Source organism: Pseudopipra pipra, chromosome 8, assembly GCF_036250125.1.
Source record: "Pseudopipra pipra isolate bDixPip1 chromosome 8, bDixPip1.hap1, whole genome shotgun sequence".
Lineage (NCBI taxonomy): Eukaryota > Metazoa > Chordata > Aves > Passeriformes > Pipridae > Pseudopipra > Pseudopipra pipra.
In genome coordinates this window covers 20,530,171-20,546,511 of record NC_087556.1, presented here as the reverse complement: position 1 = coordinate 20,546,511, position 16,341 = coordinate 20,530,171, and the positions used below count along the sequence as shown (strand labels likewise).

At 36.3% G+C, this 16,341-nt stretch overlaps 1 protein-coding gene across 2 annotated transcripts in view; it reads right to left on the bottom strand.

Moving 5' to 3' along the window:
* Positions 1-16,341, bottom strand: part of TBC1D12 (TBC1 domain family member 12) — a 43,984-nt gene that overhangs the window by 8,690 nt on the left and 18,953 nt on the right. Inside the window, exons 3-8 of one of the 2 annotated variants that reach the window (XM_064662895.1) lie at positions 11,467-11,523; positions 5,289-5,404; positions 3,227-3,309; positions 1,543-1,660; positions 1,077-1,183; positions 361-441 (exon numbers count right to left, since the gene is read on the bottom strand). In XM_064662895.1, the coding sequence (XP_064518965.1) occupies positions 361-441; positions 1,077-1,183; positions 1,543-1,660; positions 3,227-3,309; positions 5,289-5,404; positions 11,467-11,523 (562 nt within the window). The remainder of the gene's footprint in view (positions 1-360; positions 442-1,076; positions 1,184-1,542; positions 1,661-3,226; positions 3,310-5,288; positions 5,405-11,466; positions 11,524-16,341) is intronic. The other variant, XM_064662894.1, reaches the window with a different exon arrangement.

Genomic DNA, 16,341 nt, shown 5'->3' with positions numbered 1-16,341 from the left:
TCATGGAAGGGATACCAACATAAGAACCATCTAAGCAGAGCTAAGAGCACATCCTGTAATTTAGTTTCCCATTTCTTCTTTTTACATTTTATCTAATATTTTCATGAGAGCTTTGTCCTAGTATTTCAGAGAACATTCATTTGAAAGTAAATTAGCACATGCAATATTTTAATGCATCTTTTATTGATACAGTAAATACTGCCAAGCCCCTCACTCACTGACTTGTTATAAGAAAGTAAACATTTAAGTAGGGAATGAGTCGAGCACTTTTATTAAGTATTCTTAATGCTGCAATTCCATTGTAGACTTCCTGGTTTTCAAAATTGAATAGGATGTTGTTGAGCACTCAGGAGAGCTCACCTTCTGTGTCATTCTCAGCAGTTGTCTCACTGAAGCTTTTCCATCGTTCCTTAGCTCTCGACAAGAAGATTTCATAAAGTTCTGTGAGACAGCAAATAAAAATCAGTCATAGAAAAGGAAGTAGTATGAAAAGCATCTATCCAAGACAAAAGCACACTAATAAGTATTCTTAGCTTTGGTTGCTTGATTTCATTTTAAGTCACTGGAGGGAGGGGGAGAATCTGTTAGATGGTTACTGCTAACCACTGGAGTACCACTTTTATAGTACCAGTTTTGTAGCGTGTACGGTATTGTGCTTTCTGCCACAGTGAACATGCAAATTATGAAAGGGAAAGGATGCCTTGAATAATTCAGATTATTATTTTTGTGAATAATCATCAAAATCATTCATTATGAAATAAAGCAATTCCTCTTTTCACTCCCTTAAGAAACCAAAGCTAAAATTTCTTAATTTTAAACATAAAAATTATTTTTGGAGGGGAAGCCCCACCTTAATTATTACAACACTAAAATGTTCTTGTAAGCAGGTTTTGAACTTTGCTTCCATAATTCATAAGGCTATGATGTCTACTTGTAAAACACAGCTGTTCCTAACCTTGCAAAATACAGTTCTTCACAAAAAAATACACTGATTTTTTTTTTAAATGAAAGTTGACATTTTTCTTTGAAAACAATGGATCACATTTTAATGCAAAATTAAGTTGGTTAAGACGTACCAGGAGTGATATTTAATTCGTTTCCCACAGCTAGACTCCAAACCTTCCCACGTACACTTGGGGGTAATCCCTGCCACCACAGCTCTCGAACTCTTCGAGTAGCACGCCTAAGATAGGGAAGCAGGGAGAAGAAAAAGAAAAAAAAAAAAAAGAAAAAAGGCACATATTGCACATCTTCTTTTCTAAAATCACTGGGCAATTTACAAGCAAAATAACATACCATTTACCAAATCAATATTCAAGGATCTCTGCTTATGCTAAAGCTCCACTAAAAAACCCCAAAACATCAAGCTCCCAGAAAGCACATTTCATGTTGCTCTGTCATGACCTCACACTATATCACAGCAACAAAAACCGACTTCTTGACAACACAGAAAGGAAAAGGAAAATAAGGTATGTGGGTCCTCAGTTTCCAGAGGAGAAACAAGCCACCCTTGCCTCATTTACAGAGTAGAACTTTACTTACATGCCTTCCCAGTTAGGTAGTATTTCATTGACCCAAATCACCATAGCACTAGCGATATTGTCTTCTTGCTTGAAACGCTCTCTCATTATTTTTTTCCTTTTATGTGCTTCTTTAATTTCTGTTAGGCATAACATGTTAATAATTCTGTATTAGTGTATTTGAATTATTCGGTAAATAATTCAGCTATTATCCAAATATTTAGGTGTCTGAAAGATGAAGGGTAAGTTACAGTTGTGTGTACTATTTCTGTGGACTGTAGGCGTATTTCTCAGGAGATTTTTTTAATTTAAGCTAAGTTGTTCAAATACAGTGATTTAGACAAGCAAAAATCTGACTAGAACTCTCTTCTGCAGTACACAGAATGACTAAAAAGCAAGCACATCACCAGCACTGTTCTTTCTGTCATGATTTTCATACCACATTCTATCTGAGCCTTACTTATTACTAATCAGCAGTATTTATAGATAAAATTATTATTTAAAGGTGCAATTCTACATTCATTTTAAAATTATTCAAATTTTACTGAAGCATCTACCTAAAAGGATTATGTATTTTCTTTTCTGGAAACAGGACCTAAAGACCTGAGACAGTCACAATGGTGAACAAGAGAACAATGTTCTGCCATCTGTTAAAAAAGGATCATTTGTAGATCCCTCTTATTAAAAAAGCTAAGGGAAGGACAGAGCCATGCTGTCTTGACATCACTAAGAACCACTGTGACTAGACACTTTCTATTTACGCATGCATTAGACACAACAGCGTAAACATGCCACCCCTGGTAAACCAATACGGCTGACCAGCTTCATTAAGTTTTCACTGAAGCTTTGTGTGTGGCAACAGTTAATGTAATAAACCAGGGCACACATATGAAAACACTACACATGGCTGCACCTCCCAAGATGCAGTTATTAAAGAACATGGACCACAGATCACAACTTACAAGATGCACACCACAAGAGCAGAGTGAAATGAATTGTGAGATGCCTTGGATTTCTTATTTCGTCTTTCAAAGCTAAAGCTGCCTCAGATCCATAGAGGATCAATCAGTTCAGAAACTTGTATTTCTGACAACAGCCCAAGTAAAGCATGCAGTACAGATTCTTAAAATAGCATATTCCCTGAATACTAGGCACAAGACTGCAGAAGTCCTTTCAACAACTATTCATAGATTGACACAGTACCAGATGCTACAGATCTGTTTTTTAAATTAAACATATCTAGTGGGAGTAGGAAGGTTCACACAGGTAGAGCTGTCTGGAAGAAAATCCGGTTTTCATCTGTCTTCGTGCTGAAACTGATCTCAAATTCCTGAGAAACTAGATCTTTAAGCAGTCAGTTTTATTATACTTTGGCTCTTAGTGGCAACTGCAGCAACACAGCTTGAAAAAAGAGACCAAATATCCAGAAAGTTTCTAGCTGATCATACTACACAAGTAGTTTTTCCTTAAAAAGTAAACAAAAGGTTAAGCTGCGTTCTCAACCTAGTTACATTCATTGTAGTGGAATAAGAAAACAATTTGATAATTGAGTTCTGTTTTAAACTGCATGCCCCTATGTACCAGAGAATAACCCAGACATTAAACATGAAGTTCTTTAATGTATGTACTCACCTACAACACAAAATTTCCTTTATTTTTGCTGCACAGTTAAAAAGACTTACAGTGATTATTCGCAGTTAACATACCTCGTTTTTTTGCCTCTGCTACCATCTCATCATATTCTTGTCGGTGACGTAAAGCCTCCTCCACTGATTTGGCAGGAAGATTTCTGAAAACAAGTTGTTCCTGAATTCAATACACACAAGTGACATTCTGGACCATTCCAGAACAGGTTTAAATTTGGCTTTTCTCTAAGGTGAGCTCTGAGGTTGTCACACTACCACTGTTTCAGTGACAGTTGTATAGAACTGTCAGATGTTTACTGCTCCTGTTTTTTAGTTTCTCCTAGAGCTTCCCCCAAAGTATGGTTATTAAATTTGTTTAACATCTGGAACGATGCTCAAATTAAGTAATTAAAGGGAAATACTGACAAACCATACAGTTATTTATTCCAATGCATTTCTGCACATGTGTATTTTAATCACTAAATACACCTGCATATTGAGACCCAGTTGTTCACATGAAATCTATCATGGCGTATTTTCAATAAAACGTAAAGGTTTTTATTCATTATAGCTAGCCCTTTAAAATTCCCACAGAAGAAGATAGGTTTCCCAAAGGAAGAAAGAATAGATCACCATTTATGTCAGAGCTAAAGCTAAGGAAGCTTGCTGCAGTGCTACAAGTTCACCAGCTCAAAATGTGTTTTTTGGCTGCATAGTGATCCTCTAATTGCCAAACACACGCTTCCTTGTGACCAAGAAGACTCATTTCAAAACAAATCAGAGCACAATGTTTGCTCTCAGTCTCTTACCCAATTTGGTCTACTTTGGTTCAAAATAAATAGAAAGCAGTTTTGTCATTTTAATATTAAAAGTTTTCCATCTCCTCTTATACAAGCAGAAAAGATCACTTAATATTTCCAGTAAAAGTGAGAGCAGAATATATTTTCAAGGATGGATAGTGGCAGCACATTAGACACTTGGGATGGCACTCCAATTTGAAACAAGTGTTGTTTGGAAAAACATACTTATAGTAGTTTGTAAGTTGTAGTAGTATGAAAGTAAAGAAAAACATCAGCAATCCAGTAACTGCCTATCTTACTCTCTGCCATACTGTAAAAGAAATAATACATTAACAAAAAAAATATTGCTAGCAATCCTCAGGATACTTCTGTTTTAGCACTGAATGAGCTTATATACCCCTAGAGAGAATATTCAAAGAAACACTGTTTCTGAAATATGTTCTGTTTTCCATTTCCTAATTGGAATTGAACAGAGCAAACATTTAACAGTGCCATCACAAGCTTTTTCATGGTGCAATTTGAAAGCATTGCTCCATTTCCTTTCCTCAAGCATGTGTTCCTGGTCAGCAGGTCCTTCTCTTTCCTTCAAACTGCTAGACTGTATAGCTGAAAATACTGACCAATTTATTACCAATTTTTCATTACCATTCTTATTTGTACTGATATGGGGTTTGTTACATTTTCATCTACTGTTTCCTTGCCTTCAGCTGTACTTTTAAGAAGTCATGAAAACTTAATCGGAACAAGGGAAAGGAAGAGTTTTGGTGACTGCTCCAATCTTGGTACCAACAATACACTGAACTGTAGCTACCAGATACAAAATGAGCACTCAGCATTTGTGACAGGAAAGGATTGCCTGTGTTTCCAAGGCAATCCTTCCCACTCCTGCTATTACCTACCTAACAATTTTTTTTTCCTTTTTAAAAACTCGTGTGATAAGACAAGTCCAGGTTTGATGAAATGACAACTGTCACTATTAAGTCTTCACAACTGGTCTAGGAAATTAAGTTTCCAGATTGGGGAATGGAGGAGCAGGGAGAGGGGAGTGCATGCTGAGAAGGCAGTGAAGAAATCAATCAGGAGAATTCCTGAAGACTTTAGGGATGCTCACAACACTGTCACAGACAGCTGTGATATACAGTAGGTAATAGATTAGTGGCTCTATTACAGTGAGAAAGAACTCCTCACATAGACTATAATATATTTAAAAGGTTCTTCTAGAGGTACTTGTTAGGCTGTTATCTCAGACAGAATAATCCAATGATACTTTCACATAAGATTTGTGAAGTTTAGCTCATCATAAGTATATCTAAAATTCAGTTGCACAGCAGAATCATACTTACGCTGGTCGATCCTCCAGAATCAAAGCAGTAGTTGAAAGTGGTTCAAATTCAATATTTTTACGTCTTGCTGATGGGGGTGGAGGTTTATACATTCTTCCTGTCCGTGCTTCATATTCCTAAACAACATTATTGATAAAAATTAAATTTCAACTTTCAACCTCACCCATAATTTGTAAGCATGATAATACTTAATAATTAAATAATTTAATATTATATATTTTAACATTATTGTATAGGACAGCAAGCAAGATACTACAAGTCGAAATTGCTGATAGCAACAGTGCACCTTTCCAGGACTGCTAAGTGAAGATGAATCAGAATACAGTTTCTTGCATCAACTTAATCTTTGATCTATTCTAGTTCAATATTACAACTGAGCACCCAAGGATCAGTTAGTTAGGATATCTGCATAATCTTCCCAACCTAGTTAGTGCACAAGTATATTTAAGTAACATGTAGAGTTGACAGTAAAAAACCCTCACCACTAACAACAAAAACCACTAATCAAGAACATGTGTGTCTTCCCATTTCTTCCTCTCAATTCTAGCCACCCTTAAGATCCAGTACACCTCACATTGCTGAGGCCTTTAGCAAGACCTTCAAACTCACAATAACCATAACCACCTACACTATACTCAGTGACAATATAACAGTATTTGTCATTACAAGTCTGTTTCACATAATGTCTTTCTCAGAGGTTAAAACATGCAATCTACTTAGAAATATTCAACAACCGTTAATATACACAAGATTCTGAGAAAGAAAGAATCCCACTCTTTTACCACAAGAGCAACACAACAAAACAGAAATATGATACAATCTTTAGAAAAAAGGCTAAGCAGACCCAAGTGAAAACCTCAGATCTCAGATCCCCTCTTTTTTAGCCTCTAAATAAACATTTACTGCCAAGTTAACCTTTTAAGATGTGCTGAATGGGTATCTGTGACAAGACCTTTTAACCTATTCCCAAACCAAGTTAACTTGTGGGGTCACACTCTCCTTAGGTATGAAGCCTAAATACTAGTTTCTCTGCAAGTCTTCCACATGCTGGAATTCAAACATACAATACTAAGAGCTGAAAAATCATCTTTTTTAGAGAACAAATTCAAGATACTCTAGTAATGTATTTTCACAGATCACACAGCTCTATTCTTAATCATAGCCAAGTGAGTTCTAACATATAAGCTTTTTTTTAATCTATAGACAGTTTGCTTTTGTATACATCTGTTGCTTTAATAACTCTAAGTAAATTTAAAAAAAAAAAATCAAATACTAATTAGGTCACATATCTTCCCAATCATATAGGAATCTTCTCTTCAAACTGCTCCCAAATGAATCTTACACCTAATACACAGCTTCATGTACACCTTAGTTCTCTCAGAGAGAAACAAAGTTTTACACAGTCAGTGTTCATTGACAGCATTGTAGAAACAGAGCTGACAACTTTAAAACTATTATATAGGTTAAAAGTTCAGTACACAGTTCATAAAGTTAAATGCAAAAAGACCATTGCACATGCACAATGCAACTTCAGATTTCCAGAGAAGGCACCAAATCCAAGATTAAGGTCTCTTAGAGCTTTCTGCTCAACAGCCTCCTCACTCTGTCCATTTCTAACAATCTCTAACAAAATTTCTGTTCTTCCACATTGGGTATGATACATTAAATGATCCGAGAAGTATAACCTCAATGATGTCACATTAATCTCATCTCAAGACTAAAATTAAAAGACAGTCAAAAATCTATAGCAGCCAGCCTACTCTTTCAACTATAGGAGAACATCTGTTGCTTTACCATCTTCAAAAAAGCCCAAAATACCTTGATAGCAACTGTTTGCTATCATCATTTAAACATATATTCACACTAAAATCCCAATTCTTTTTAAACACAATGACTTAAAAGTTACTAGCCAAGTCTTCTTAAATACAACTTACTTCTCAATAATTCTAAGGTTTTGGCCAAGAACTGTGGTTATACAAATTTCCTAGAACACACTTCCCCTCCTGAAGGGTAATTCCCAAGACAGTTTTTGCTTTAAAATAATGTGCATCCAACACCATTCATCATCACCACTCAAACAAGTACCTTGAACAACTGGGCACATGGGATTGGTAGAGTTCTGTTGTAATTCACACAAGCACAAGAAAAATCAGAAAATTGACATTCACTGTATGAATGAATACACATATTCTCAAGGTAATATTTCATTCCACCCAAAAACAGAAACATCAGCACTCTTGCCATGCTGTGTACCTCAGGATACTCCAGGACATTTGTAAGTTAGGAATGCATCCTGTGACAGCAGCCAGAGATCAGCATCCAGGCTGCAGTACAGTAACAATGCCATCCCCCCCATTCTTGGTAGAAGTTCTAATTCACTTTCACATCCTTCTTTGTAACAGAAGCCACAAAATCAAGTTCATTTAGTAGTCTAGAATCTTTTTAACATTTCTACATGTTGAATTTATATGCAAGTTCAAAAAAAAAAAATCAGCACTGCAAGTTGTACGTTACAAATGAAGCCACTCTTACATTTTTAACACAAGCAATATATTTGAATAATGCTAGTGCTTCTGGCTACTGTATGTGCTAAGAACGGATATACTATTTCCAAAGCAGCAGAGAAGGAAAAAAACAAACTAAAAAGTCTTCAGAGATTTTCACAAAAGGCAGAACTCATCATCCAACTGCGTTTCTGAAAATAAGTACATGTTACGAACAGTTGGGTTTTGTAAGAAAAGATCACATGAACAGAGAAGGAAAACTAAGTGTCACTAGAAAGAGTCAAAGTAGACATCAAAATAGCTTCGGGCTCAAACTGTCATGGTGGCTTATTCCCCAAATCGAAATACATTCACAAAGCATCAGAACTTCTCATTGGAAGATGCTTCTTCCTCAAGAAGTCCGTGCACCAGGAAATTTATTTGAAGGTTAGATCCCAGAACCATCAAACACATAGAGAACTTACACAACTAAAATATCCATTTTTTTCTGGATACTTTGCATGACTAGATGTAAAGAATCCAATATTCTTAACTCTGCATTTGAATCAGAATCTAAAATTCTTGGTGTGGAACAAAAAGCTTGAACTGACACAAAATTTCACTTCAAAAGATGTGAGCTAATACTTTTCCATAACAAGGTAAAAATACAATTTAAAGTCAAATGCTTTGTCAAATGCTTAACATGCAGGACATGTGGTAGAAGACAGCTGACAGCTAAGATTCAAGACTACGTAAGACCTGTATATGTAAAAAAAGTTATTTTGGAAGTGTCACATGTATGGTTTCACAAGCTTAGAGAAGGTTGTTAAAAAATATTACAAGATATCAGGCATTTACTGAAAGTTCCAGAACGTTTCACAATCCCAAAGGAAAGACAAATTTCAGCTTTAATAGAAAGTAAAAATAGTTATCTCCTTATTAAGGCTGGAACTGCACCTTCTCATCCTCTAAGCCAATAATTAATCTGTTAACAGGCTAAAGGCATGTTTTTCCTGAAAAACACCATGACAAGATATTTAAGAGCGCTTCGATATGTGGAGGGACTTGCATTTCTGGTATTTATTCCCACAGAAATACAGATAAGCCTATTAACCTACAGGTAGGTAGCAGGTAACTGGGGCTGGGAAAAAAATGTCTTCTGCTTATAAACTGCCATTGTGCCTAAGAAGATAAAGATACCCCAAATACTATAATACTATTTTCTAAAAAAAAAAAAAAAAAAAAAAAAAAGAAAAAAAAGAAAAAACCAGACACAAACAAAAGAAGGAACAACAAAAACCCACCAAAGAAACAACAACAAAACAAACACACATCCCCAACATCACCCCAAAGAACACCAAAACACCTTCCTGGTGTTCTAAATAAACAAAAAACAATAAACCTGCAGAGGTCTATTGCCTGCACCTTTTCACTATCTACATGGAAAACATACAAAACAGAAGTTTCTTTTATCCTTTCTCTGAAGAACCATCTGGTACAGCCAGACCATTGAGAGTTATTTTAGATATCTCTAAACACTACTGTGTAATGTGTGTAATTGCCCATAGCTCCGTCTTCCAATACTTAACAACCTCACAGAAGGGAAAACCAGCTGCATTGCAGCATTCCAGAAGCATTAGTTGACCTTAAGTAGGGTATGCTTCTGAGGATAAAGTATTTAACTAAGTGTGAACATAGTGATTCAGTCTTAGAAGACAAATTTGCATCTACAGTGCCCAAACTATACAGCTGTAAAGGAGTAAATACCAGCCATAAAATTTAACATGAATCTTTCTTGTATAAGTTTTGATCTATCTATGATCCAACAACAAAAACTGAACTCCTGGAAATGAGTGATAAAAGCCTTGGATTACAAGGACTGTGGAAGTCCTCACAGTACCAATCATGCAGCTAAAATACCACAGATCCAATTATGTTTTAGGCAAGCTGGAGGAGAAAGTGATCTGATAGGCAAGACTGAATTAATTTACCGCATCTTAAGGATTGCCTCTATTTAAAGTAGATGTCAAAGCACACTAATACTCCAATTAAACAAAGCATGCACCCTGCATATGACAGTTTCTTCTAACACGCTTTCTCCTCCAAAATTCTAAGGCTGATACTAAAAGAGGTTTTATTCAATCAACCATGACTTCTGTTGAGAAAACAGAATGGGGATTGCCATATATTGTGCTAATGGTCTCTCCTCTACATACACATGACTCTGGAGCAGACAGGTCTATAAACCATCTATATGATTATTTTCATGATGTTATACAGCTGCTTAGATATATCATCAGAAAGATTGCATCCCTTCTTTTGAATCTACTATTTGAATGTACTCTCAGGCACATGGTATGACTCTTGAGGATGGTCCTGTGCAGGCCTAAGAGATGGAGTCAATGATCCTTGCAGGTCCCTTCCAACTCAGCATATTCTGTGATTCTCTGAGTCAGGGTTGATCATTCAAGAATGGAAGCATTAATAGAATCGCTTAGGAGGGCATCGATGTAAGAAGAATTTCTGCTAATGCATAATCCTACATCATCATATGTGCTGCCTCTGGGTTAAATGCTAAAATCTAAAGCTGGCACTGGCTACAAGGTGATCATAAACAAAGAAGTGTTTATAGCAAGAGCAGATGTCACTGAAAAATTCTGAGTCAAACTAGACATTTTCCTGGAACTAAGAATTCCAGATGCTATCAGAACAGGCAGAACGGTACATTCTTGCCTAATTTGCAGGTGAAATAGGAAGAATATATATTTATGGAGGAAAACATACTAATTTTCACATAGCACAAGAGACCAACCAAACTGACACTTAAGAGTTTCTAGGTCAACCTTCCAAACTAATGTCATACACCTTCAATTCTTTGTTTACTTTATTTTTTCCTCAATTGGATATTTAACAAGGTGCATCACATTTCATCTTCTTTTGTTCACAAGAAGCCACCGGCTTTGGGCCCAACAAAGAAGAGCTGAGAGCGGACGGACCATGTAACCATTTGCATCAGAATCAACTGGTAGTTACATCACTGCTCTGTTTCACAAAGCCACAGCAACCGTTTCATAAAACTAAAGAGCCAACCTGTACTATTCCTGTTTAACAGACTGCAGGATTCAATAAAAAGTTTACAAAGGAAGCAACTGGAGCAATTTCAGAAGGATACAGTTACAGCAGATAGATGACACAACATAACGAAAGTTTCAATAGCTACGCTTTTCTAGGTTTCCAATTTCATATTGGAAAAAAGTGATTAAAAGCATCTGGAGTTCTGAAGTGCCACTGTTAATGACTTGTGTGACTTAGTGACAGAAAAAAGATGCAAATCTAATAAGGTGTTCAAAAATATTAGAAATTAAGCCTTTTAACAACTTTTACCATTAAGCAACAAGGCACAAACATAGAAAGGAAATTACTATCAAGCTCTATCATTACCTATTTCCTGCTATTCAGGAACATGCAATATAAACCATAAACAATAATACTCTATCACTTTAAGCTGTTAGTGAGATTCATGTGTGAAGTTTGTTTGTTTATTTTACTAATGGTATTTAATGAGTTGATGGTTAGTGCCATAAAATATTCATGCTACTGTGAAAATGTGATGTTTTTTCTATTTAAATGAGTGCTACACAGTCCCATGCATGGCATTGAATACAACTAAAAAAAGTATATATTAAATTTCATACCCCTGTGTTTAACAGACTGAGAGCAGATATTGACGCAAGACTGCCAGAACTGTCATCCTAATGAGAAAAACAGAAGCAAAGCCTTAGTGAATAAATGAAGGAAAAGACCATTACAATATAGCAACATGCAAGCCAAAATTTAAATTCACATGTAGAGTATTTATCTTCTATGTTTGAAGACACATAGACGTGTCTGTTCCTCCTTCTCCAGCCCTCAAAATATATAGATATACATACAAAAGCTGCCCATTTGTGCAAGTTGTCTGCAGACATTGGTTGCGTTATCTTTCTGGTTTAATTGATGTTTTATATTCTCAGTAATCAGCACTTTTGCCCAAAGCGAGATCTTTTGCCGTGGCACTTCTCAGGCACATGACAAAAGGCATTCCCTAAGACATCACTGCCTCTCCCTAGTACACATCACTCATAAAAGTTAGACTTAATTGAATAAACACTAGCCTTGGAAGGCACCCTGTTAAAAAGCAGAAACAAAACATTGTCCCCCGCTTCCTCCTGCCATGTAATAATCAGCATTTCTAAATTTAAAGTCCAAAAGTGGACTACACCTCAACATTACTGGTGAGCCAATGAGAACTGAGATGCATTTGTAAGGCTTTGAGAAATAATCACTTAAATTAAGCCTAAGATTCTAAGCACCAATCGAACCCTTCACAGCACATTGCAGCAAGGTAATCAGTTAAAAGCATGCCAACTAGAAGAGACTCCATTCAACCACAGCTCTGCACACTTCCATTCAAAAGTCAAAGCTGGTTTTCTAATGGAAAGAAAAGCCAAGCTTGAAAATGGGGTGCAGGGGAGGTGACAAACCCAGTCATTGGTTTTAAGCACCAAATTGCAGCACCAAGATGAAGGAAAATAAGCTTTGCATCATGACTTCAACAGAACATATCTGCAGTTTTCTGTACCATGCAGACCCCAGAATAATAGAAAAGTATTTTAAAGGCTTTCTTATCTCTTGACATACTATTTTTATCTTTTCAGTATTGAAGTACCATACCAGCCTCAGAAAGATAAGGTTTACATTAAAAAAAACAAACTCCCCCAACTTAAAGAAAAAATATCCGTGTAAGACAGCAGATCTACCACCTAAATCTTTTTGCTAAATTCTTTATCCTTTTGGAATTTGATATAGCCTGGTTAGGTGATGATTTTGCTATGTCAGCACCTCAAGCTCAGCACCATGTCTGCTTAATCTGCAAAAGCTCACCTCTTTAAGAGAAGGAAAAAAAAAAACAAAACAATACATCATGCTTTGCTAAAGAAGTCCAAAGGCCCAATAGAGGGGGAAGAATACCATCAAAGAGAGAATCCAGACTACAAAAAGACCCAAAACATCATGTCCCACCAGATCAAAGTAAAAGAAGTTTTATCATTTTTATTACATCAATTTATATTCTTTGTTTACTCCAAACTTCTAAGAACAGAAATGAAAATATATACAATGCTTATGTTTTCTTTTTCAAGCATTAGGAAAAAGAAGTTTGCTTTAATACCCTTAGTAGTTGTCCCCAAAGACTTTGTTTTTGAATAACAGCAATCAGAAGAACTCACATCAGCAGAGTCAACACCTCTGTGTTATTTTCAAAGCACTGCTCCCATCCCCACTGTAAGTTACTTCCCTGAAGATGTATTTGTGCCACCAGCATAGCACTGACAGCATAAAAACTTTTTAAGTTTTCCTTGTCAAAGCAGCTGGGTAAGCTCTGGCAGTAGGAGCTGAATTGTATTTTATGTCCTTTATGCAAAACAAAAGGAAGCATTTGTCACTCTGAGGGGTTCTACTACTTTCTCTACCACTTTACTGACAAGATAATCATTGCAGAAATCTAGAACACTGGGGAATGTCTTTAGTTTACCTCTAGAATAAATATTTTACTGACTACATGTGATTCTGGAACTACATGGTACATTTCTGGAGAATCTGAACTGCTATAGCATCTACAAAGAAAACCATCACAGCCTTGTCACTGCTGCTAGTAGAGCAAATTGTTATTCAGGCGTTACATGTTCCTTCCAAGACCAATACCCCATAAATAAATAAACAAGTAAATAAATTTTATTGTCTGTCCTCGTTTCAAGGCAATTTGTTACCAATGTATTTCAACCCTATATCTGGTAAACAGGCAAAAGTCTTGCCTTTCTCTTTTCTCCAGTAGTAGTGCAAGGTGAGCCAACACAACCTCTATATAACAATCTGCTTAAGAACCACTCCTACGAAAAAGCACCTAGCATTGTACAACTTCTCACAGATAATTAGTCCTTAGGTTTGCTTACAAACACACCATACACATTTTTATAAGCATTAAAGCGCTTCACACACTTTTAAACTGCAACAATCAAAACTGGAGGGAAGAGTTAATATTGCAAATCAGAAGGTTTGAGTTGTATGAAAACCCATTCAAAACGCATCTGTTCCTCTGAAGAGAAGCCTCTGAAAATCTTTGTCCCAGGGAGACCAAGGGAATTCTGCCCAATCAGTGACTGCAATTTCTCCATTAGATTTCAGACCGGAGATAACAACATTGGAAAAATATGCAAGTGAAGACACTGAGTTTTTTAGCTCTTGAGTAGTTCTTTTTTTTAAGATTTCAGAGTCACCCCAACACATTTTCAGAGGTTAGTTGTACAACAGTGAAGTCAAAAGTTAGTATTTAATGGACTGTCTAAAATTAAAACCTTCCAGTTTGTACACAAGGTGACAGATTTTGGAAAAAGATGGCTTCACTTCTGAATAAGCAATCATTTCTAAATCACTGCAAGCTTTTCATGGTGTGTCAGATTTAAATAGAAAAGAAGCCTCTTTTTCCACCTCATTTAAGGCTGCCACTAAGAGCAGCATTGTTAAAACTGCTGATAAAATGAATTTGGTGAACATTTTACCTTTTTTTTATTTTGCAATGTATATTCGCAAATTATGAGTTTAATTCAGGCATATTAGAAAAAAAACAACCATACTGTTTAAAACAAATTAATAAAAAGTATGCAAGACTGCTTTAATGAAAAAAGAGCTAAACTTAATGACTTGATTTCAGAATAGTTTTGATTATAGATTAAAAGCTCTTTTCTTTAAGCATAAGCACAAAAACTGAAATTGAGCTTGCATTTTTAAAGAGAACTTGGACTCTAGTCAATACATTCCAAAATGTTATATATCAGCCCACAAGTCTGTTTCTACTTTAAATGCTTCTGCATTAAAATATTTTATCCATTTAATTTAAAGCAGATTTCTGTACAGACTGAAAAGAATTTACCAAACTGATCATTAATGACCACATACTTCTTCTAATAGCCAGTTTTATTAGCTGCAATTCATGAAAAAAGGCACACTTCCTAAAACCATCAAAGGCATTTGACATTTGCAGTCCTGGGGAGTTGCTGTTTTCCCTTTTTAAAAAACAGTGAAGGAAGGAAGCCCAGAGGAGAGAGATGTCCAGCAAAAGAGTTGGCCTCGATCACATCCTGCTTGGGCAGCTCTAAATCCAAGGAGAGATGAGCGTGCCAGCAGCTGCGAGAGGGGAGATGCAGCTGCCAAGAACTTTCAACCTCTGACCCAGTTCGAGCGAGCGCACCTCGCCCAGAGCAGGCTGATGGCAGCACAGCTGTGAGGGACTCTGCTGCTCCCCAGGCAGGCAAGCCCCCCAGGCTGCTGTACCACAAAAATATTTATCTTCTTCTACGTGTGCTAAGAAGATTGCAAAGAAATTATTTACAGTAATATTCATTAGACAGTCTCTGAAGGCAGAGCTGGCTAGCGTCGCCGTCTGAAAAATGTCTGAAACAGTATCCCAAATTAAGTTTCCAGATTTTCTCGGAGGTTATTCAAGATATTGGAATCACTGTCTGACTTCTCTGGAGAGGCATATATAGCAGTGTCTAGTTGATAGACAGTGACTGGGAGCCACAAGCATTCATTTAAATGTAATTATCAATTTACTACGTCACCCTTACCATAACAAAGGTAACAAAGGAGGTTTCCATCAGCCAGAATGGAAAGGGGACACCTGAGTTCCACCAACCTTTTGGCTATAAATGTACAATGATGCAATTTTTCTCTCTTTTACTAATAGGAAAGTCCTTTAAGCTTCATTATATTGCCATAAAACTTTGATGGAAGTATTATTCTTATCCAAAAGACTTCCTCCTCTTATTAATTACAAAGTTTTTCCTGTTGTGAGTTAATTTTTCTCGCAACAGGGCTTCCTACGATCTCATCCTTTATCTGAAGGATGCTGACTCATTACTGAGTTTCCTTAATCAAGGGTTTATTTGTACCCTCTCAAGGCTGGCCACTGGCATCTGTAAAGTGAGAGAACTGTGTTCAACCACGGAGAATAATGTTCAGGAACAGCAAGATTTGTTGCTAATAATAAACTACCATAAACTCCCTTACAGGCAGCTTTCCTACAGCTTAAGCCCATTCTACTTGCAGTCTTACACCTAAAGCTCATTTTACAAAAGCTGGCTAACAGTAAGTAGTCATGGTTCTGACCGTAGATTGCTAAAAAAAAAAAAAAACCTGGAGAAAAATGCAGGGTTTGCGTTTCAGATCACATTTGATCCCTCCAATTTAGAAAGTCAAAGTGCAAGTTTGCAGAGACACTCCATGTAGGTTATGAAGCAATCTGCCAGGTTCACAGAATTACTTATGAATAAAACATATTAAGCTTCAATCATATTTATATCAACTTCTTGAAGGCCTATATTTTTTTCACTTGCCTATATTCATTCTTGCCTATATTTTTTTCATTCACATCTCCTGCATAGTGAGGAACTAGTCTAGGGGCTTCAGTCAGACATTTGAAAGTGAAGATGCTATTTCCCACTGATCTTCAGTAACCAAGTGTACCTATATCC